The sequence below is a fragment of the Giraffa tippelskirchi genome, chromosome 4, assembly GCF_054371585.1.
Source record: "Giraffa tippelskirchi isolate mGirTip1 chromosome 4, T2T-mGirTip1v1.2.pri, whole genome shotgun sequence".
NCBI lineage: Eukaryota > Metazoa > Chordata > Mammalia > Artiodactyla > Giraffidae > Giraffa > Giraffa tippelskirchi.
The window spans coordinates 11,024,005-11,048,918 of record NC_137278.1 but is presented as its reverse complement, the minus strand read 5'-3'; the positions used below and the strand labels follow the sequence as shown (position 1 = coordinate 11,048,918).

Here is a 24,914-nt window from a genome sequence, read left to right as displayed (position 1 = left end):
CATATGGTAGATGAGTCCATTATAAACCAAGATGTCCATGTCAGAATCAGCTACAGTAACTTCACTAACCAGATCAACAAACCAAAGTATAAAACCTTACATGAATGAATGAATTAAATAATTAGACAAGAACTAGCTTCTTTTGAAAAAATATATGTTATTCCCAGCAGGAGTAGGGAGAGTGAAGGAGATTTGTTTTTTGTTCATTGTCATTTCAAAGACTAACTGAAGAAGAGTCTCACAGACCAAGGAGTTTGTTTGACCATGGGCACAGGGCTTCCAAGGTCATTTCAGAACCATCTGTTGAGGGTGATATTTTTTTTTTCCTCCTTCTACTTTTTTGATTGAAAATATATTGCTTTTATAAATGGAAACTTGCACATTTAAAAAATCCTAAGAACAATGGAAAATATTTTTTAGAAGAATGTATATATACATACAACTGAATAACTGCTGTACAACAACACAACTAACACAATTAACACAACTTTATAACTCGACTATACTTCAAAAAAAAAATCCTAAGAACAAAATGATTTGTGTTATTAGCTCTCTAAAACTGACCAGTTCAACTTAAGGGAAAAAAAATCTCCCAGACATTCTCTAAATGACTTTTAAATTACTTATTAGAAACATAATTCTGGGCACAAATCTTTCTGTCATACTAGTTAATCATTAATGCTAAAGCTCAGTACCATCTCTTATGTCTGTTTCAGAAATCCATTGTATGGCAACAAAGAGATACAACATCTTTAACCTTTCACCCCAGAATCTTTCAAATCTGAAGCAAAGCTAGTTGCTGGTTAGTCATATCTACAAAATAACCCCAAAAGAAATTTTTTAAATTATTCAAACTGGAGTCAAGATACAAGAACAACAACATATGTTTATTTCACCACATAAATGTAAAAGACACTCCACAAACAGGATTAAGGGTGAAAAACTCCTGCTGCTTCTTACACGCTAAAGTTTCCTATGATCTAAAATTAAGTTCAACAAACATTTACCCAGTGTTTTCAACATAGGACACGATGCTAAAAAGGGATACAAAGCCGGTTACCCCTAGATTCTTGTAATCCCTCTCCCTACTGGTAACCACTGGTTTGTTCTCTGGATCTGTGAGTCTGCTTCTTTGTTTTACTCACTAGTTTCTTCTATTTTTTTAGATCCCACATACAACACTTTGTCTTTCTCTATCTGACTTACTTCAATCAGCATGATATGCTCAAAGTCCATCCCTGTTCCTGCTAACAGCAAAATTTCATTCTTTCTTCTGAGTAGTGTTTCATTGGATTTATATACCACATCTTCTTTATCCATTTGTCTGTTGACAGACAATTAGGTCACTTTCATACCTTGACAACTGCACATAAAGCATAATGTTATGGACACTGAGGCGCATGTATCCTTTTGAATTAGTGTTTTCGTTTTTTTCCTCTTTGGATATAGCTTCTACTGCTGGGTCATATGGCAGTTCCATTTTTGGTGTTTTGAGAAACTTCCACAGTTTTCCACGGTTACATTTTATGGTTTCCAAGTTTACATTCCCACCAGCAGTGCGTAAGGGCTCCCTTTTCTCTACATCCTCATCAGCATTTGTTATTTGTGTTCTTTTTGATAAGAGTCCTTCTGATAGGTGTGAATGATACCTCATTGTGGTTCTGATTTATATTTACCTCATGATTAGCAAATGCTGAACATCTTCTCATATGCCTGTTGGCTCAATCCCCGTTTTCAACACGTTTAGCATGGCATGCAAAGCCATGGAGGCCAAGGAGAAGAGGGTGGCAGAGGATGAGATGGTTAGATAGCATCACCGACTCAATGGACATGAATCTGAATTCGGGCGAACTGGGAGATTGAGCAGGACAGGGAGGCCTGGCATGCTGCAGGTAACAGGGTCACAAAGAATGACCCAGAGAAAGTCAGGCCAAACTTCTTAGCATTTTCTTCGGCTATAAAATATGAATTTATCAAAGTTTGTGATTGTGCATACTAGGGGATACAGAGGATATAATGTTAATACTTGATGAAACTTTAAGAGATTGACAAGTTTCTTAGATTTTTTTTTTTTAACTAGAAGAAACTTTATAAATCACCCCTAATCTCTTCCATCCCACTCCAGCCCCCATTTTGCAGAAGGGAGAAACTGTGTAAAGTAAGTAACATCTGTACTGTCTCTCTGTGATTTAAACAATAATCATGGCCCTAATGGTTTTGGCATTTTTCTAATCTAAAAATGACAACAATGGGACTTCTCTGGTGGTCCAGAGGCTAAGACTCAATGTTCCCAACGCAGCCGGCCGAGGCTTGATCCCTGGTCAGGGAACTGGATTCCACAGGCAGCAATTAAGAGTTCAAATTCTGCAACTAAAGATCTCATATGCCACAACTAAGACCCAGCGCAGCCAAATAAACATTAAAAAAAAAAATTAAACTAACAGTAATAAATATTTTTTTTAAAAAATTAAAATGGCAGCAATAATAATACAAACATGTCATAAGGCTGCTGAATTAAATGAAATTTTAAAAATTTAAAGCATTCAAGAGCAACTGGTGTATAGTGTATGTTCAGTAAAGGTTAGCCAATTTTTTAAAAGGATTAATTATTTTAACTGGGTTCTTTTTAAAAAGTTTAGAATATTCTGTGAGAATAAATTCCAACTGTAATAGCATACACAGAGTGGAGATAGCCCTGGAGCTGAGGAACAGCTATGATTCTTCACAGAATTTATGAGTCCACAGCTTTCTGATCAACCTTGCACTGTCGCTGCTCTGTAATTTCATATTTCTCTGTGTCCCTTTGAAGGGCTCACCTTCCTGGTACCTGAGCTTAACATAGCTTCATCGTCTTGAAGTAAGCATCAATGAGACGTTCTAGGATTTTTCACACCATTCAATTTCGGTGGAGACGGCAATGACAAATTTCTGGTGTGAGGGACAGAGCTCAGTCACAAGTAGCAAGCTTCAGGAAAATGACCCTCCTGCCTCTGCGGCCCAGTGAGGAAGATCAGAACCATCCCGGGAGTGATGCTAATGCACACGCAGTCTCCTCACGTCCTTATGACATAACAGCTCTCCAGGCACACCTTCAGTAGGAGAATACCTAGGCATTCTGGGAAATTTAACCACTCAAGTACCACCATTCTTGTTACCACCACCTGATTTTGTGCCAGTAGCAAGAACCATCACCTTTTCCTTTTCAACTGTGCATTTAGCTGTTGAATACTTCATCTTATGAAAGGCCTTTCTGGACTACATAGCTGATTAGGAATATCTGCCAATTCCTTTCAGCTGCAGTGGGGCTTCCCCTTCTTAACCTTTTTAACTCTGCCACCAGCATCAAACTGCTTGGCTTCTGGGCTTTTTCTCCTTAGTATCTGGCTTCCGGGCTTTTTCACCTGCCATCTTCTAAGATGAGAAAACAGGTTTAGCCATTACTAACATCATTAATAATCATATCATTTGAGGCTCCCCTGGTAGCTCAGATGGTAAAGAATCTGCCTGCAATGCAGATTGCATTGTTCCATCCCTGGGTCAGGAAGATCCCCTGGGAAGGGAATGGCTACCCACTACAGTATTTTTGTCTGGAGAATTCCACCGACAGAGGAGCCTGGCAGGCTACAGACCACGGGGTTGCAAGGAGTCAGACATGACTGAGCAAGTAACACTTTCACTTTCATCATAGGTGGTAAAGTTACTCTGATTTTCACCCTCCAAGCCACAAATTTAAGTACACTTGTGAAACAGACTTCTTAATTAAAAAATAAAAACCACTTTTCAGAAGCTCTAGGTTTGTTGCTGCATTCTGTACACACACAGAGAATAGGACCTTTTATTAAGTCATCACTCAGTGCTATTATTAAGATCTTGGCTTCTTGATGAAGCTACAGCATTGACCTCTGGGTCAACCATTCAGATCTCAAGATCTCGGATCACCAGACCAACGAAATAAATGACTGAGGCATGTTTAAGAGTCACAGATACCAGTCTACCCTGCCCCACTAAAATCATACTCTACTTGTATAAGACATGCTTCCTTTTAATTTTTGATACCTGTTTTAAGGTCTGTCAGCTTAAAGTTCCCCTTCCAGCATTAGCACGCATTAGCATTAGCAGAAACACAATGCAGCATTATTACTTCCCAATATGTATCCCAAAACTCAGTGAAATACAAAAATGTCAGGCTTCCAGAGTGGGAAACCATTACTTGGTATACAATAAGCACCTACATATGAATGAGCTCCATTCTGAGAGCACGTGTGCAAGTCCAATTTGTTCACAAGTCCAATAAAGTTAGCCTAGGTACTCAAATAACACCATCATCTATATAGTACTGTAATAGGTTTGTAATACTTTTTGCACAATACATAAAAAACAAACACAAAAACTGAAAAAACATTTTAAATCTTTACAGTACAGTATCTTGGAAAGTACAGGGTACAGTACAACAGTTGGCATACAGGGGCTGGCATCAAGTGAACACGCAAGAGTTACTACTGACTGGAGCAGGGAGAGGAGGTGGGAGACGGTAAAGTGGAAGGATTGTCAGCAGGAGACAGAGGGCAAGCTGCCATTGCACCCACACCTGACGGGGATGGCACAGGTTCGGGTTCCTTGCTGGATTCAATTCTATCTACTCTCTTGAAAAAAGATCCAGTGATTTCTGGGTAGTAACACGTTCCAATCTTTGAAAGTTCACAACTTGAAGGTTCATATGTAGGAGACTGACATAAGTGTACAACACTTATGTGACCTGACTTTAGCAATCCTGTTTCTGGATATGCTTCATATCCCTGAATAAGTCGAAAGTGAAAGTCTCTCAGTCATGTCCAACTCTTTGAGACCCCATGGACTATACAGTCTATGGAATTCTCCAGGCCAGAATACTGGAGTGGGTAGCCGTTCCCTTCTCCAGGAGATCTTCCCAACCCAGGGATCAAACCCAGGTCTTCCGCACTGGAGGCGGATTCTTTACCGTCTGAGCCACCAGGGAAGCCCTGAATAAGTAGAAGTGACCATAGTTTTTAGAATATTAACTAGCGATGTCAAGATGAGAGGAGTGTACTCATAAGGTCAAGGCAGACTGAAACACAAGCTGACCTGGAAATTGAAGTTGTATTGACATACTGGTTGTTTACAGTCACTACCATGTTGCAGTCTTCCTGTTTTCAGTTTACATTATTCAATTTTTAATCCTGCTCCACATGGTATTAATTACCCTAATGCCATTTTGCTTTATTTCCTAAAAGGCATTAAGTATTAAAATTTCCTCCCATTCCACACAGAGATCTACTTCGGGGTCACATGCTCAGGGCCAGCATTGCCTCCCTGTTTGCAAGGACATGTCCTAAATGGCAGGCTATAGTCCACAGAGTCACAAAGAGTTGGACATGACTGAGAAACTGAGCCCGCACACACTGTCTCCACTGGAACAGAACGCAATAAAATGCTAATTAAATGTATAATTGCTGTAAATGTAAATTACAAAACTACAAAAGACAATAAAATCAAAGAAAATACCTTTTATTGTACTTGGAATGACATCAAAAACTGCTGGCAGTTTTTTTTTTTCAAACTTACTTTTCCAATATTCCTAACTCCTAATTCCTAACATAATTAGGAGTCAAAGGAAGGTTTATGATGTCATTATATCTATTTAGTTGTATATATAGTTATATAGCTATTTCATAAATACTTTATGTAGGAGTACAATTACCTACAAGATAACTGAATATTTTTGCCTTCTGGAATTACAGTAAGAACCAAGAAATGCAATGTTTGTAGAAAGACTTGAGTTTCATAAGAGGAAATCCTATCTCAACAACTGTTAAAACAAACAAACGAAAAAAGACATCAGAAATACGCATCAAAGAATCTCCTTTTCAAACTACCTTGGAGTCAGCTGAATTCTCCTAGAGGATGGGGAAGAAAAGAGGAAAAGTGTGGAGAGAAGGAGGCAAGATGAAGGGTGAGAAGGGAGGCAACAGAAAGAAAATCTAGGAGAAGCAGGGTGGCTTGGACAGTAAGGTCTGTGGAACCAGTGGCGCAACTGTGAACAGATTTTCTCCTCTCAGTTTATTCATATGGAAAATGAGAACACCTTCGGCTGTATCAGTGTTTTCCAAAGTGAGGAGACCACTGGAAGATTTCAAGTGATACCAAGAGAAAGCACTTTAAAACATTTCAAAGTTACCTTTTCAATTCTCTTTCAATCCTTCTAATTACATCGGAAGAAAAATCTCAGTTTGATGCTAGTTTCTCTATTACCCCTCTAATGCTTGCTAATCTCCCTTTGAAACTAGAAGGCCTAATCATACAGACTTGAGCAGGCAACATCTTAACTAGAATTTAACACAGTATTTTTTCATTAGGTTTATTTTTACTGTTACCTTCTCTACAGCATATAATTTTTCATATAGGATAATAACAAAATATCCTTTTAAAATAAATTTTGGGTTGCAAAGTTTTAACAATTCAATATTTAAATACATAAATATTAGGAAATGGTAAAAATCATGATCGTGATACAGAAAAAACAAAAGTTTGGAAATACTGATTTAGTAGAATAGTGGCATAAGCCATGGTAAATTACTTTCAACTTTAAGTTTCAGTTAGCTCATATGTAATATGGGAATATCACCACCTAGCAAAGAAAAGTTGTGGAAAGGATTACTTTGGATAGTTTAGCAAGAACCTGGCACACAATGAACATTCAACAACCATTTGTTCCCCTCTTTTTAAAGATTTTACCAGAAAGCCCTTTTAAGAGACCTTCAGAAGGCTTTGGGTGAGGGGGTGGTGCAGTCAGGTTTCCTGTGTATTAGAGACAGGAGCATTTGCTCTGGCTGTGATACTTCCCACCAAGAACCTTCAGGGACTTGGCCTTGCTTCTTACCCTGATAAAGCAGCAGTTTACTCTCCTAAAGCTCTTAATTCTAGTTACAAGTATCTGGGAGTAAATGCTTCAGAAAAGTGGTACACATCTAAATTCACTGAGAAGTCTAACCCCAAAGGGTACCAGGGAAGGCAGGGCCATTTTGTAACAGTTATCCAAGCTGGAAAAAAAAAGGGTATTTCATTTGGGCAATTTTAAAAATACTATAATGAGGGGGAAGTGTCACAGGGTGGTCTGTAAACCAGCCTTGATCACTTCATCATTAGATATTGTCCAACTAGATAGCTCAGGTGAGAAAATCCTTGAGTGAGAGTACGGGGAGATGGCTCCCAGTTTCCTGAGTACGAGCACTTCAAGAAAAAGAACACCTGAATACTGACTTTAATCCAACAATTGTGTGGTAATACTTTACATGATATTGCCTAATTTCTCCAAACATACCTGAGGGAGGCAGTTTCAAGTCTATTCACCAAATAGGCAAATCTCCAAATATTCAATTCTCTAAATTTACTAAAAATTTATTTTAATTATGAAGACAGTTAAAAACACATATAAAAACACATACTGATGGGAGAGTTTAATTAGCTTTTAAAGATTTCTGCCAAATTAAGATAGACAGGCTAGCAGCATTTTGTCAATTTGTCTCTGCTGCTGTTGCAGCTGCAAAAAGTTAGGGCAGAGAGGGGACCTCTGCTGGTGAAAAGATACGGTCTGGTTTGGTCTGCAGGTAATGGGGGAAGAGAGAAAGTACAGGAAAAAGGAGAGAATAAGAGTAAAAAATGATAAGGTAGCAATTTAGAAGGAAACTGACAACAAATTCTACAAATTAGATTCAGCAAATTGATTTCTGTTGAAGTGAATATTGGGTAAACTGGGTATCTGCAAACTAGTTTCAATGAGCTGCATTTTGGTGAACTGGCTTGCTTATCTATGAGGTAGGTCTATTAACCTTACTTACTTTAGTTGCTAAGTCATTTCTGACTCCTTGCAACTCCATGGACTGTAGCCTGCCAGGTTCCTCTGTCCATAGGATTTCTCAGGCAAGAACATTGGAGTGGGCTGCCCTTTCCTTCTCCAGGGGATCTTACCAACCCAGGGATCGAACCCTCGTTTCCCACCTTGACAGGCAGATTTGTTATTGCTGAGTCACCAGGGAAGCCCTTACTTACAGATAAGGAAATTGAGAAATGTTAAATAACCTTTCTACAGTAACACAGCTACACTCCACACTGCATCAATTCATTCTCCAGTAAGAAATTCTGTGTGGTGATTCTACACCCTTTCGGCACCACTAATCTCCAGGAGAGAGAGGTTTTAAACCCAGGTCCAACTAAATCTAACACATGTAGTTAATCACTATATCACAATAACAGTTTGCTGAAATAATTTTAAATTGCCACTCACACAAATGCAGTTTATCTACCATACTACAACAACTATTCTACCCTCCTGAAAAAATTTGTACCTGCTATTCAGAGGTCAAGTGGCACAGCTGCCAAACTAAACTGGAATACTTTCAGGGCACAAGTCAAGATTTTAGAGTATTATTACTTTATTTAGGCTGGACAATCATGATTTCAGATCAAATTTTGCACGACTAAAACTGCCTGAGGACCCCCACTACCATCTTTAATGATCCCACACTGACAATCTCTGTTGTGTGTAACACACACACAGAGGTATATAATTTTATGATCAATTATTTCAGTCAAAGTGTAAGCTAATCTTATTAAATAAATGTAAAAACTAAAATAACCATAAAGCCTACATGATCTATATAAGACATCAGTGCTTGCTCAAACTATCTGTCTTACTGCTGGGCTCTTCAGGGATTTATCACATTTATGATGCTAGGAGAAATGTCCTATCTCACCTATTGACACATAAAATCTGACTTTTCTTACAACATTTTTAACTTTCCTTCTATTAATAAGATAGTAGCTCAAGGCTCTCTAAACAACTGAAAACATATTCTGCCCTTTTTGGTAAGCAGACAAATTCTCTACTCATAGATCTTATGATATAGCCGAAATACAAAGCACTTTTGCCTGAGGACAAACAGGAACTTTTATTAACAAAGCTACCACTACTGTAAAATATTTTAAGCATGAATTAATAAGCTGTTACTTTTTTTTTTTTTTTAATATGGAACGTTTCATGAATTTGCGTGTCATCCTTGCGCAGAGGCCATGCTAATCTTCTCTGTATCGTTCCAATTTTAGTATATGTGCTGCCGAAGCGAGCACTAAGCTGTTACTTTTAAAAAGCATTAAATGTTTATTCTGATTTCCCAGCTAGGTTCAAAAATCTCTATGTTAACAAGGGGAAAATAAAGATCTTTTCAGTAAATCTGAATACTGCAAACTGACACTTTGAAAAATGTCACCCTACTTTAAACCTCCTCAAATACATATTTTGAATACTCAATGAAGATATGACAAATCTAATTTTTTGTCCATTCCAGGTTTCTCTTCTGTACTTAAAAGTGCCTCTTATTAATTATTTCTGATCTTCAGTGTACACCCAAGGCTACCCTTAATGTTTCAGCAAACAGAATATGATTCTTCTAACCTCTTTTGAAATCAACAAAGACTATAAATTTAACTCGAGACAGCTTTTGTAGTTCAGTTAGATTCAAGGTCATCTCAAGGCTTTTAATTACTAACCAGGATTTGAGGAGCTCTGCAATTGGTGTAGTCGAAGGAAAGAGCAGCTGGCTTATTCACTTTCTTATTAAAGAACCTTATAAAAACTGTCTTGGCAAATAGCAAATTCTCTCACCACCAGTGGTGAACACAAAGAAGCAGAGCAAATAATCTTCAAACATTTGTGTTTAATCTCAATCAACAAACTTTTTAAATTACCAGAAGACTCTGAGGTCTTCATTTCAGCAAATATGATTTATAATTTAATTCAAAACTTGTAGATAGCTTGACTCCAAAAATATTTCTATTTCCATTCTGAAACCAGCTCCGCTAAAAATTATGAATGTCCTTCAAATTAGCATAAAATTTATTTAGGTTTTCACTATCAAACCCTGTGCAGGATCAGTTTTTCAGTCACTGAGGAAGGAAACCATGCAGAGTATGCAGATATCTAAAGGAATGTAAATTTAACTTCTCTCTCCATGTACTTAATTTCCAATCAAATTCAGTTGTAAGTTTCAGGACATATTCAAGTCTTTGAGGCAACTGATACAGTTGTATTTGAAAAGAGACATACAGACACATACATACACACACACCCTAATCCATCCTCCTGAGATTTTGAGAGGCAACCAGAGAAGGCTCCAGAGTCGCTTTGTGACCCATTCACCCATAATCTATAAGAGAAAGAAGGCAGTCTCAGAAGGGTCCATAAGCACTGCTCTGACTAGGCTGGAGATACTGGGGTAGGCAGCAGAGGCAACGTGCATGCTTCTGGGGAGCGGGGGCGCTAATGCCAGAAATCTACAAGATTCAGAAAACAAAAGGCATTGGGAATGATTCCACACACCCCCCTATAACATGAGAATAGAGGAAACAGCCTACCTGTGTCTCAATTCTATCTCAAGCATCAGGCATCTATTAAAAAATAGTAATAAGCCCTAGATGTTAATATACAAGATGTATTAGTATAAATTAAACTGGTTGTTGGTGATGGTACACTGAGGTAGACACATACTTCTAAAAATCTGGCCCCTCACAAAATAAGCCAAAAGAAAGCACAAGATAGTCTAGGGAGTATCATTAAAACGATGAGAAGTTATAAACTATCTTAATGTTCAACAATGAAAAACAATGAGTTATCATATGGCTATTAAAAGTTTCAAATGAGTTAATGTTGAATCAGTAAAGCTTACAACATGAGAAAAAAAGTAAAATCCAACAAAAAGCATAAAACAATGGTATATACTGTAAGATCACAACAGTAAGCAAAAAACTAGATTTGAAGAAAGTCTAGAAGAAAACATAAAAAAAATGCTAATAAAAGTCTCCTGGAAGCAAAATTATAGGTAATTTTCCCTTCAGTTTCCATATTTTCTACAGTGATGACACTTTTCTAATTTTAAAATCATTACATTCCTAAATAGCTCAAACCTAAGGAACCTAAGGGCCACAGGCAATTCAAGTCCAGAATTCAGAGATCACACCATTTAAATCTAAATACAAGATACAGCTAAATCCCTCCTGCTTTTATTGATATGCAAACATTTCCAACTGAGTACCCCATGAAGTGTCCCTAAGACAACGCTCTAAACTTGCTTTCCAAACAAGGCATTGGAAACACTGGGTATTCTTCAGCCAAGAGCCCATATATGCTCTGAAAACTAGCTTTGGAAAATAAATTTACAGTGTTTCACACACCTCATATTACCCATAAATGCTCAGCAATTGTTAATATTAATGGGCATACTACATGAAAAGTACTTTACATATTTTAAAAGGCTCATGGCAGATAACACACTTTAATCTTCAAATGTTAAATACATTTTTTCATCACAGTAGTACTTTCAGTAGCTGAGCTGCTTGCCAGCAGCTAGCTCTGAATTCCAGTCAGCCCAATTATCTTTCAGATTTAAACTGTCAGCAAGTAAGAGAATATTTTTTTGCGGGAAAGCAATTGTAATTTCCCATTTTAGGTGATTGATTAAGTTCTCTCCTCTAAAAGGCTGATTGGTTTCCTGGTGCCAGTAAAATGATTGATGAATATTTCAACTGCAGCTCCCTTGCTAACTCCCCTCCACCCCTCCCCCATACATTGCCGCCCCTTTCCTGCTGGGTTCCCTTTATACCGACCAACAGCGTTTAAGGAGGTTTTGCAATTTTCCTTAATGAATCCAAGTTCTCAAACTCAGGGCATTTAAATCTTAAGAGGACAGGACTCTTCTCAATGCTGAAGGAGTACTGCAGATAAAAATTCCTTTACAAGGAATAAGGGAAAACTCTGAAATTAACTATGGATTTGACTCAGTGAATGAAATTGTACTTACAAAAGAAAAGTGTGGCATGGTGGGGGGGAAGGAGGTATAAGAATAGTGATCATCTTAAAAAAGAAAAAAACACTGAATTTGGAGTTTACATTACAAATTATCATAACATCATAACTTTAACTGCAAACATTTCTATAAGGTAGACCCAGAGAACAGAATTTACATGTAAATTATGTGATTCCACAGACCTTCATTTAAAGCAGCCAGGTGCTCTAACAAGGAGACAAAGCACGGTAAGCATTAAGGAATGTAAATATTCCTTGAGGGATGACTGAACAGTATCTGAAGTTAAAATCATCCCAATGAATCTGTGCTGTGAGTACCATAGTTATTTGCTTTAGGCACGACTTTCCTAAATTGCAACTTCCTGTTTTACCCAACTTATTTCATCATAAAGCTGGAAAATTCCTTCAGGGATTACCTAATTTAGCGCCTTCATTTTATAGGTAGACTCATAGAAACATGCCTTTATAAGAGAGCTAGAATCAGAACCCAGGCAAAACCTAGGCCTACCAACTATTTCCTGAGCCTCATACCTCCTCAAATAATGTGGCTGGTCTCTCTCAAGTCCTTCCCTGCTCAACACTACATTACTACCATCATCTATTAACCCCCACTGTCACATAGTTCTCACTATCTCCCTGCTAGAAAATCACTTTCTATATTTTACAAGCTTTGGACAACCAGTTCTTCTATTTCCATTTTCAAAGGGTCACATCAATCCTGGATTGGTCCTCCTCTTTTTCATATAGCCAGCTCCTGTGTGGCAGAAATTTTTAAAAAATGTACAGAGGATAAAGGCTACCTTTTCCTAAACGGCATTCCCCAAAGTACTCAAGCAAACAACCAAGGATTTATCGACCATCTCATCTTAATCTGGTGTATCTGGTCACTTTAGTCATAAGGAGTGCTGTATTTCCAAACAGAAATGTAGATATATTCCAGTTCCAGGAGGGCTCTTCCAACCTTGGATTTAGCTTCAACACTCAGCTTGACTTACACACTTGCCCCAATTTTCTCAAGTGACTGAAAAGCATATTCTCTTCCCTTGTATTTTGTAGACTTTCTCTGACTACCTGCAAAGAACTCAGACTCAAAGGACTCTGATATAGGAAAAGACTCAAAATTCCTGACCTGATTATTCTTTCATTTATCCATTCATTCATGAAACACCAATTACTTGTGTTTTTAGTGCACAGGCTACAGATTCAAGATATGGTATCACTGCCTTGAATAGCGCAAAATCCCCTCTTTCCTTAGCACTCAAAGATAGTCTCTGATTCTATCAAAACTGTTCTCTGGTTGTCTTATTAAAGCCAACAAGAAACAGAAATAAATCACTTGCAACTCTAAAGGTGGATCTCTGTGACTCTATTCTATAGGGAGTTGAGTTGTGTATAATCCTCAACAATTATAAATCGCCTGGATTCACAAGTATCTGCTTTGAGGCAGACACTATGCTTGGCACTCTACAGACTTTATCATGAGTCCTAATAACACCACCCTCAATTTCAGAAACATTATAGTACGTGGCAAGAAGGGGAGCGGATGGAGAGATTAAACCTAGGAAACAAATGATTAATGGTGTTACTAACTATAAAAACTAGGGTTTAATCTCTGTGGGCTTCAGTTTTCACATCTGCAAAGTGCAGGTAATAGTCAAACACCTACCTCACAGAGTTATGAAAACACAGTGAGTTAACATATGTAAAGTGCTTAGAAAATTATATAATAACAACTATATAAACGTTAGCTGCTATTATTATTCAATGAGAACACTAAAGTTCAGAGAAGTCAAGTGACAAAGTCACACAGCTGTGATCTTTGTACTGCCACACTCCAGAGTCCCTGCTCTTTCCCTCTCACATTATCTAACCAAAATCCTTCCTCCCTTACTGAAACTACTGCCACTTCCAAAAAAACAAAGCCCTCTAAACAGATATCAGTGGGGGGTTTCCCCCAGGTGGTTTATTATCCTGCCAAAAAGGCATTTTGGAGGAAGGATTGTAAGGCTAAAGAGAAGGCTCCTAACAGGTTAGATTTCAAAGTACAGCAAAAATATGGAAGGGAAAAACACACAAATCTGCCTCAGTTATTAAGTTTAGTAATTAACATGATTTAGCTCATCTGAAACTTGAAATAATATCCAAGCATTAAAATGAAAAAGGAAAGGCTTTTATTTTCTCATTACTAAGCTGCAACCCCTACAGAACACAAAAATGCTTATAAAGGTACATTACATGAAACTCCAAGAACATCAAGATGACTACAGAGCTCTCAGAAAGGTAGCCCAGATATCTCACTGATCTTTCAACACCCACCAAGCTTTTCATCTTAAGTTCTGATCCAGTAACTCCTTATTGTTATTCACATTGTTCTGTGACATTTCTTTTGCCAGCAAACTCACTCCAGAATGAGTTCTACCTAGCAACTACCCTAAGGAGTAAATCCCTAACTCTTTAACAACATACTAATTGACTTACACTAAAATGTTCGGCACACTAGGAAAGGGTATTCTTACATCAGCAGAGGAGATACTTCTCCTATACAGACTTTATTACAACCTCCCTCAGTGAGAACCAGGTTAAAGGAAAACCAATCTACAAACTGACACCGCCAAAATCACAGCTTTAAAAGGCTCAGTGAAAGCCAAACACACCTACTGAAAGCAAACAAGTAAACTATTTTTTTATGTTCATAACTTTGTGTCCTTTTTTAATTGAAGTATAGTTGATTTAAAATGTTAATTTCTGCTGCACAGCTAATTAATTCAATTAAATATACATATATACATTCTTTAATATTCTTTTCCATTATAGTTTCTCATAGGAAGTAAACTATTCTTGAAGGAAATTTTGAAAAGCAAGATAGAGGGTTTTATCTCAAAAATACTTAAGTTTTTATAGCAATGACTCTTTATCAAGTAATAGAGAATTCTTGTATTGTCAGATTTATTTCCACAATTATAAATTCACCCTTGGTGAGGAAACAGGTTCTATTGGAAAATTTCTCATACAAATAATTACCAATTAAGCAACAGGTTTCATGTGGCAAGTAACAAAAGTCGTATCAGAGAACTCAGTGAGGTGAACTATGACATACTTCATTTAGTCTCAAGCAAAGAAAACTTAAAATGAACTCATTTTCATTTTGTTTTCCTCTATAGCCTCTTTACAGAGATTTTTTTTTTTAAGAGAAAGAGAAGGAATGAAAAACCCAAAGTAACTAAGTGCTAACAATAATACCTGGTAAAGGCACCATTTTCTTACACATTAAGTCAGTCTGTTTAGAAAAGAAGTTCTCTCATTACTTTGGTCTGTGTGGTCACAGTACCCCTTTTACACACCTAAAAATTACTGAGGATCCAAAGAGATAATGTTTACACAGGTTATATCTAGTGATATTTACCACAGTGTGAAATCTTTTTAAATATCTATTAATTCATCCAAAAGTAACAAGAAACCTGTTATATGTTAATATAACCTATTTTATGGAAAGCAATTTCCATAAAAATTTATTAAATTTTTTCCATATAATTTCCAATAAAACAACAAAATTGATGAGAAGAGTAGCACTGTTTTATATTTTTACTAACCTTTAATATCTGGTTTAATTCTGGCAGTTAAGATTCTCCTACATGCTTCTGCATTCAGTATGCTGTGATACACCGTTTTGGTTGAAGTATACACAGAAAATCTGGCCTCACACAGATTTGTAATTGGGAATGGAAGAAGTATTTCCTAATGAAAATAATTGTAGGTATTTTCCTTTGATAATATACCAAAATTCAGTAAGTAGTGGTTTCTTAAAGGTCAGTTCAAAGGGAAATCTAAAACCATATCAATGAACTTTGTGTACTCTGTTACATTAAAACCCATTGGTCTATCTAGCACTTTGAACCCATCTTTTCTCCATTCAGAATTTTGTAACTTCATACACTGGATAATTTGGAAACTGCTCCTTCACTGAAATGTGATCTTCAAAATGTTGACACATTTCATTATATAATATTTTTAAAAAATCACATTTATCAGTAACATCAACATTAGGGCTCATCAGAAAAGGCTTTTAAGTATTGGGAAGTTGTCAAGCTCCAAGTGGCAGGTACAAGTTTTCCAAAATTCCAACTGTCACTTGAAAGCTCAAATTTTATTCACCATCAAGAAGCATTGTCAGTCTTCCCTGGCCTAACAGGCTCACCAAAACATGGTCTGCCAAATACCCAATCTGAATATGGTCTGTCAACTGTTCTTTCAAGTAAAAACTGTGTTCCATGAAAACAGCAGCTAGTTCAGCTCACAACATAATTGCAGAAGCACTTTTCCTAAAAACAATTACTCTATTTCGGTAAGCAGCAGAAATGCTTTGTGCATTTGCCATTTCCTCACACAGATTATCAAAAACATCTGTACTCTAGGGTAGAGATTTAATAAAATTAATCATTTTTACTACTTCATCCAGGACATTCTTAAGTGAAAATAGCTTAAAAAAAAAATTGCAAGTGACTAGAACTGAAGAATACAATGACTACTAGCACAGTTTGATGCTTTGATTTCTGCTAAGGTGCCAATAATTTACCCACCATCGTTTCTCAACATGAGCCCAAATGTCAACATCGTAAAAAAGGCAAACAATGTCAGCATTATTATAAAAATAGTTTTGACCTCATGAACCTCCTGAAAGGGTTTCAGGGCCCACTCTTCCGTGGTTCATGGATGACACTTTGAAAACTACTAGTTTACACCATATAGTAAATTATTAATAACAAATTTAAGTACTCAATAAATAGGAAGAGATTAAGTCTGAAACAAACAATCTAGTAACAAATGATCAAGAAACGATTGACAAAAAATACAATCCAACTGTGTATTACTTCATTACTCATTTATGAATTTTAAAAGGCAAGAGATGAGGAAACAAAATAAAAAGTGTATAAGACTTCAAGTGTCCACTTCTTTCTTTTGTGAGAGAAAAACTATACAAACTGGAGTTAACTGCGATAAAAAGAACACTGTATCTGATGCAGTGTGTGTGTGAAAGTCGCTCAGTCACAACCCACTCTTTGCGACCCCATGGACTATACAGTACATGGAATTCTCCAGGCCAGAATACTGGAGTGGGTAGCTGTTCCCTTCTCCAGGGGATCTTCCCAACCCAGGGATCGAACCCAGGTCTCCCACATTGCAGGTGGATTCTTTACCAGTTGAGTCACCAGTAGAACATAAGGAATTAACAACAACAACAAAAAAAATCAAGACTTTTTTTTAATCCTTCCAAGATAGCATGGCTTTAAGACTGAAATGAATGCAAGAACTAATTTTTTTAATGAAAACTAACACAGGTTAAGGTAGTCCCCCCAGCTCCCTATCCTTTCACAGAACCAGTATGTCCATCATTTTGGCACAGATTTGTTACTGAAATGTTTCCTAAATCTTAAACTATGAAATTATACCTCTGGACTCAAAGGAAGTATAACAGGAAACTTAAAAATCTGTTTAATTATGTCCTTTTTCAATCAATGTATTTAGAGGGATAATTAAAAACACAGAAATCTTAACACTACAATGATGGGTTGGAAGAGCAGGAGCTCACAGATCTCTGAAATGCTTTTATAAAAAGATACAAAATTCACTGAAATATAAGGAAGAGCTGGAAATAAAAAATTGATAAAGTTATCTACTTCTGCCACATGAGGAATTTAGTTGTGCATTTCACTCTCAAAATTACAATTCTCAAGTTTATTTTCTAAATAATTACAAATTGTTTCCAGTGCAAACTGTTGTTAAAGCAAATATGTTTGATATATCCTCTACTAATACACAGTGCGATTCCAATGTAATATAGCTTACCACTCAAACAATTCCCTCTATCATTATTACCAGCTTTTCTTGATGATTTCTCACTCTTAACAATGAGAGCAAAATCACCACTCTGGTTCAAACCACCCACAGAGTATATCTTCAAATCAAATGCCCGGATTTGTTTCCAGAATACATTACATGTTGCTGCCTAGGGAATTGGTTTTGGAAACATTACACTTGGCAGCTGACCTATCAACAGTGCCAGTAGAATTGACACCAACTTAAAGGCCAGAGTCCCTCTAGAAAACAGAAAAATATGCTGCTACTGCCATCTGTGGTTTATGGTTGAATAGCTTCTCCTGTATAAACAAATTGAAGGGTATGTACAGTTTGCAATTAGGTTCCAAAGAGTTCATCATTTGAAGATACTTTTTAAAGTTAAGCTCTTAATATAACAAATTGTAGAGTTTATTAAGTGTATGACATTAAGAATTTGTGATTCCTTATTTGAACTTATGAATATAATGTTGATGGAGAAACCACAACTACTTTGAAAATTTTTCCATTGCATAAAGGCTAACTTTTGTTTTCCCAAACACACAATCCTAAAGAAATTCAAAACACTTGATGCCTCCGGTGAACTTTGAATGAGGATCATTTCTCTTTTGAAACAATGACTGTCAACACTACAACATCACCCAAATTTTTAAACCAAAAAAAAAAAAAAAATGTATTTTTAAAGAAATCCAGGAATTTTCTATTCAGACATGAGAGTTTGCACCCTTCTAAATAAATTTTAAAGACTCAATTATCCCTATAATTTTTTCTAAGAACAAAAGATCCAAGATGCAAATGAAGGCTGCAAGCAGACTATTTTCAACTTATTTTCTCTCAGTTTGCTTTCTCAAATGACAACCACTGTAGCTTAGGGATCAAAAGATTTGGTGCAGCTGGGGGTGGGGAAAAAAGCAATTCAGGTCCCCAGCAGCCAGCTGAGGAAATTCTGGTTCACTCCCCAACTAAATCATTGTTAATTAGAATTACCGGGTTACATAGTAAAGTCTTATTTAAATAATCGTAAACAGCAAAAAAATCTCTTGAGAAGCTGTTCTCCCCAGGTTACTAGTTAACAGCAAGTAGTAAGGGAAGAATGAAATAAGGTAGGAAATGTTTTAATCTTTCACATGAAGGTTTCTATTTATAGTTATTTCTAAACCATACTGAAAAAGCAGGTTAGACATCTCACAATGGTTTTCTTCTAATTTTCTGATATCTAAGATAACAGCCTTATCTTTCTCATAAAGACAACCCATGTCAGAAAACAAGCAATAAACAGAAGCCTGGGCCTGATTCTAGGAATAATATATGTATCAAAGTTAATCCAGAGTTGGTTTTTCTATTTGTTTTTTAACATAGATTAATCTCAGACAAATCTGAAAGGTTGGCTCTGAGAGGGACTCAACACCCAAAATAGAATTACCTGCTCAGTACTTTTTGCTAACTTTAAATAATTCTGGTATTTCTGAACCCTAGTTATTGACAAAGGCATCCATAAACCCTTAAGAAATTACCTGAATCAGGAAAAAGTTGACCCTAAGAATGTAAAAGTTTGAAAGAAAACATTTTCTTTCACAACTTGTTGGTCTCAGAAATACTTGCAAAGTATTACACAGTTGGGTAATATTAGACCATCACCTGTGTGGACATATCCAATAGCTACTTTCTGTTTAAAATTGTTTCAAGGACACTTTTACTCTTTGCTGAAATGCAAAATTTATCTGTTGATTCAGAACTTTCTATTTTCCTGATTGTGAACCTTTTTCACATATAAGACAACTGGTACACACAAAATCAGGCATTTTTATTGTCCTACTTTAATAGAATAGATTTGACCAACAACATTAAAATTTACTCATAAATGGCATCTTCCCAAATTTAACTTTCAACCTAATTATATAAAATACTGCAAAAAATACTTAAACGGAGAATGTCATTTAACTTGACTACAACACAAAATTAAATAACCAAAACTTATGAAAAGGCCCCAAAGATCTAGATGAGCTTGCTGAAAATGAAGTCTCCTAATTTTGGAGACTATCCTGGCTAAAGCTATCCCGAAGCCAGAAGTTACCATGGGAACACAATTCATTAATGGGCCAATTTATTCAACACAAACCAATAAATAGTTATAAAAACAAAATGATGATGTCTTAATACAGGATGAAACTCACAAATACAGCCCCAGGCCCCAGAATATGCAGGCAACATTAGCGATTTAAAGCCAGCTTGCACAACAGGCACTAGAAGTGGCTTGAGAAATTTCATCACATTTACAGTTGGCATTTCTACCCTCTATGCTCCACTAAACTAAACCTAGATATTTAAACCAAAAACTATTTTCTAACCTTTGCTCCACAACCCCAGGAAAAGGGAAAAAATGAAAAAACCAAGAAATTATTAATAAAATATGAAATACAGAATTTGAGCATAGTTTAGGAAATTCACCACCAGTTTTATTCACTAGCTCATCTCCCTCCTCCCTATCTAACTTCTCTTCGCACTAATTGATGCTTACACACACACACACCTTTTTGCTACAGAATGATTTATGGGTTTGGAACATGTTCATACTTAGATTACATGAAAGAATATGGTAGATGGTAAATCTGAGATTGGAAATGTGGTCATCTCACACCTCAGCTCACCAATGAATCTGTTCATTGTTGCCTTTCAGTGTTGTTTGGAGGTCACAGAACCCACTAAAAACACCTGTTTGCTGTTTGGACTAAACAACAACAGTGCTATAGTATGCTTTTTTGCTTGTTTGTTTAATGGAGGTAGAAAATTCTGGGCTGACTCAGAACTAACTTGAGCTTTAAAGTCACAGAACTGAAAAGTTACACTGTCACGGAAAATATCTGCTCAAGTATTTTCAGGGATAAACATTCGGATGGCATGATCTTAACAGAAAAAGGGCATCATGTTTATTTAGTGAATTTCTCTCCAATTCCTCTAAAGTGTAATTATATAAAACATGTTTTTAATTACTTACAATGGCTCGTAAACTTCCTTTGCTTGAAACATTTAGGAGTCTACTCCATTATTCTCTCAAAATAAAATGAACAAGTGCAGTATCAGCATACACTTCCTCAAACCATTCATCTTTCTTTGAAATTATGATTGAGTTCATGTTTGTCATCAAAACCTAAAAGCAACAACTGAAATAGTTAGTGCAGTGAGCACAGGGAATTCTTGGAAGAGTGATGGTGCATCAAAAGACTAGCAACTCTGTTCCAATAGAATAATAAAAACCAATTAAAGGACTGTAAATTCATCATCAATGGCGTTTCCAGCAGGAAAACATTTCTAAAATTTCACTTTCAGTTTATTTCTTCATGACACAAACCAAAAGATCTGCTATATCTAGATGACTATCTACTGCAAATAGTTCCTATAAAATAGAAATCAGCCACCAGGATAAAAAGCCAGGAGAATTCATTTTCTCTGCATCGAACCTAGGCAGTTTCATTTACTTTTGGAGAAAACTATTAATTAGGAAGTATATAATGGAAAAAAAAACCCACCATTCCAAAGATAACTTTTTTTTCTTTTTTGGTAATTCTTCTGTGAGTATGTTAAGTTATAAGAGATAATGAACATAAACTGTTAAACACTACACGATACTCATTTTTACACTGGAAAATAAAACTTTCCCCAACAGTCTAATGTTTCATGTATTTTCGTTAGAGCCCATCAAACTGCCAAAAGTCCCATTCTGTTTTCAACAAAAAGGAAATATTTGTAGCACTAAATTGGGCTGATGTAAAATATTAAAGCCACCTTAGCCTAAATGGATTGCTTGATAACATTCTTTTAAATGGTCCTGACCGATTGAGGAAATGAGACTGTGAAAGGGAAATTTGATTAAGAGTTAAAATTACCGCTGAGTTCTTTAAAATGTACTAATGAATAATTAATAGCAAATGCAGTTCCTAGGCTTCCCTTACAACAATATTCTCAAGTAGAACTGAAAGTACTGTCCGTAGTAAAATCCATCAGCTACGAGTCGCACAGGTCGGGACAGGAAGCATACACACATAGAAAGGCATTACGAAAATGTACACACTAATATGGGCCATAATATAGATCTGGGCTTCTACAGATCTGGTTAAAAGAAAATTCGCATGGTAAATTTTAGATCAAAATTTACAACTTTAACACATTAACACCAAACTAAATCACCTCTTAAAAAGCTTAAAAGTCAAAAAGCACTAAAGAAATCCTTTGTTCGTATGATACTATCTCCTTCTACCCTAACTGGATTCCAGCCTCTTCCTTTGTGACACGGGATTTTATTGATCTCAAACATGTTCACATTCAGAAATTAGTCTCCAAAGACAACCCAAGGGACTGCAAGCCACCTAGATACTACACATCACAGACATCTCAAAAAGAGACAAGAGCTTTGAAAACATATCACTATTTGGCCAACAACAGTTAAGTGAAGCTAACCAGGCTCTCTTCGAAACCGACTTTTTCCTTAACTGGTAAAAATGCCAGATCTACTCAACTGCCAATAAATGTCTGACGAGTTCATAAATTTATGAAGGCGTAGATACACCCCAAAATTCTTCCCGTTGTGCAGCTCCCCATTCATTAAGCAACTGAGCGCCTAAGTGACCTATTTTCAGGTTACTTGCCTCACACCTGCCAGGTCACTGTCCTGATTGAGAAACTTCTTGCTGAAGCAATTAATTTTTAGTGCCTACTAACTGTCCCGGGTGTTTGCATTCAATTTGAAATCTGTTACTTGTTAGACACTGTTCGGTCCTAGATCTTTCAGAGAATTGCGCGTTTATGGCGCAGAGAGGGGAGGAGGCGCGGATCTCCGAGAGCCTGCCCTTTATTCGGAAATGAGGAGATGTGAAAGGTGGAAGGCAGGGCAAATAAATAAATAAATCGGGTTTGCCGCCGAAGCGTTTGCCGGCCGGTACGAGCACCCTTTGTAATGCAGGCCTCCCGGGGCTATCGCCTGCGCTAATTGCTCCAGGGCGCTTTCCAAGTTCAAAAGTTCACCTTTTACGACCTCACAAAAGCTCCTTACACGTTACCAATAAAAACATTCCGCGGCAAACACTGTGGGGGGAAATATCAAACAGATACAAATAAAACACCCCGCGGGGGCAGAGAGCCGGGGGGGGGGGAGCGGTGGGGGGAGTCGGGCCCAGCCGTAGCCCCCAGGAACCTGAGGACTTGGCCCGGACATGGGGGCAGGGGGCGCGCGGAGGGAAGGGCCGGGCCAGGTGAGGAGTCGCCCGGGCTCCGGGAGCGCCAAAGCGAAGAGGAGAAGTAAGGCTGGGCGGGCGCGGGCCGGGACCGGCGGGCGGAAAGAGGAAAGAGGCAGGTGTCCCGGGCCCCCGGTCGGGCCGGAGCCCCGAGGCATCGGGAGACCGGGCTGAGCAGGGCGGGCAGGAGAGCGCGGGACACGAGCGCGGAGAAGCGGGGTCCGAAAAGGAACCGCTGAGCCAGGAGCTCTGGGACTGGGGGGTGGGCGCCGAGAGGGAGGCGGGTGGGCAGCCTGGGAAGCGCGGCAGCTCAGAGGGGAGAGAAAGAGGCTCCCGAAAGGTGAGGGGCAGAGAGAACCCAGGGGACGAGGGTGTGGCGGCGGCAGGGCGCCGAGGGAGCGTCCGCGGAGGGAGCAGGGACCCGTGGGAGGGAGCGCTGAGGAGGGCGGCGGAGGGGAAGGACTCGGCGCTGAAGGGACCTTTTGGGGGAAGAGACCCTCGCACGGGGGTCCCCCGGAGGCCGGGAACGGGAGGACGGGAAAGAGGGGACCCGAGAGGGAGGGGACGCCCCCACTGACGGGACTCGAGCTGAGGGGGGCCAGTGGAGAGGGGCCGGTGCAGAGGCGATGTGGGTGGGGGGAGGATTCGCGCTGAGGGACGGGGCCGGGGGGGAGGGGAGGCCTGTGCTGAGGGGACAGAGGGGAGGGGGAAACGGAGGTCGGAGTGGAGGGAACCAGGCAGGAGGAGGATCCGCGCGGAGGGGAATCCGGGGGGGGGGGGCGGCGAAGGAGGATCGCGCTGAGGGGGGACCGGGGTGAAGGTCCGTGCCGAGGGGACCCGGGGCCGCCGCGGCTTTCCAGAGAGAGAGAGAGAGTCAGCTGAGAGAAGGGGACTCCCCGGGGTAGGGAAACAGAGGCCCGGTTCTCGCCGGGCCGAGACTTTGCACGCCCCTCACCCACCGTTGCGCGGCGGCGGAGGGAGCGCGGCGGGCGGCTCCAGGAACCCCGCCGAGCCCCCGCCGCCTCCCCCTCCGCTAGGCGGCCGTTCGTCCCGCTCCATGCGGTGGAGCTCAGGGCCCGCGCTCGGTTCGCTGCTCCGCCATGACCGGCGCCCTCGTCGCCGTTGTCGTCCGCCAGGGGGAGGGGGCTGTCAGGGGCCGGCGGGTTCCCGGCCGCGGCGCTCTCTGGGCCCCGAGCCGCCCGGCTCCGCGCCCCTCCGCGCCGCGCCCCCTCAGCACTGGCCAGCTCCCACCCCCGACGTCACGCGCCGCTGCCACGCACTGTCCTGCGGGGCTCGCTGGGAATTGGAGTCCGCCGGGCGAGGTCGGCCACGCTGAACCCCACCAACTGAGGGGGTGGGAGGAGGGAAAAGCGGCCTTGAGAAGGAAAGGCCAAGACCTGTTAACATTACGAACCTTGATGAAGACGTCTGGTAAAAGTTGAATAAGGGTTACTTCAGGACCTTCTCTTTATTATGACTTATCCGTGTGTTCAACCTTCCCTATGACGCCTCGGATCCCCCCACCCCGTGAATGAGTCTTTCCTAGGAGGCGGATCGCCGAGGAGCCGGGTGAGCACGTGCAAAGAGGCCCAGCCCCGTAGGCGGGTCTCAGAGGGGGCGGTGTTTGTAGGTATTCACGAGGGCCTTCCTCCGCGGCTTCGGGACAAATTGGACCCGAGATTAAAGGACCGGAGTTTAACTCGAGGTGACCGCGTTCGTATGCAAATAGAATCTATAAAACTCTGCTTTCCGGGGTACTCTTTAAAGCCTTTTTACCTCCGGGTGGGCGGGAAAGACTGAAGTTTCTCTTCCTCCTCTTTCATTTTCCCCTTGCCCAAGGAACGGAACAGAATGGCTAACTAAGCTTCAAGCCATTGATGCTATTAAAGAAACTCAGGCTCTTTACTCCTGGGGTCTTGAAGGCCTTCGTTTGAGAGCGTCCTTCCTCGGTCTTGTTC

At 39.3% G+C, this 24,914-nt stretch overlaps 1 protein-coding gene, 1 non-coding gene and 1 pseudogene across 7 annotated transcripts in view; all 3 read right to left on the bottom strand.

The window, feature by feature from the left end:
• Window positions 1-24,194, bottom strand: part of NR6A1 (nuclear receptor subfamily 6 group A member 1) — a 221,792-nt gene extending 197,598 nt beyond the window's left edge. For all 6 annotated transcript variants that reach the window (XM_081588637.1, XM_081588640.1, XM_081588638.1 and 3 more), the window contains exon 1: window positions 23,916-24,194. In XM_081588637.1, coding sequence (XP_081444763.1) covers window positions 23,916-24,015 — 100 coding nt within the window. In that variant the 5' untranslated portion in view covers window positions 24,016-24,194. The remainder of the gene's footprint in view (window positions 1-23,915) is intronic.
• Window positions 2,636-3,408, bottom strand: LOC145545049 (large ribosomal subunit protein eL6 pseudogene; annotated as a pseudogene).
• Window positions 9,038-9,144, bottom strand: LOC145504008 (U6 spliceosomal RNA). The gene has a single exon (XR_014052001.1). It is a non-coding gene; the product is annotated as a U6 spliceosomal RNA (small nuclear RNA).
• Window positions 24,195-24,914: the final 720 nt, after the last annotated feature.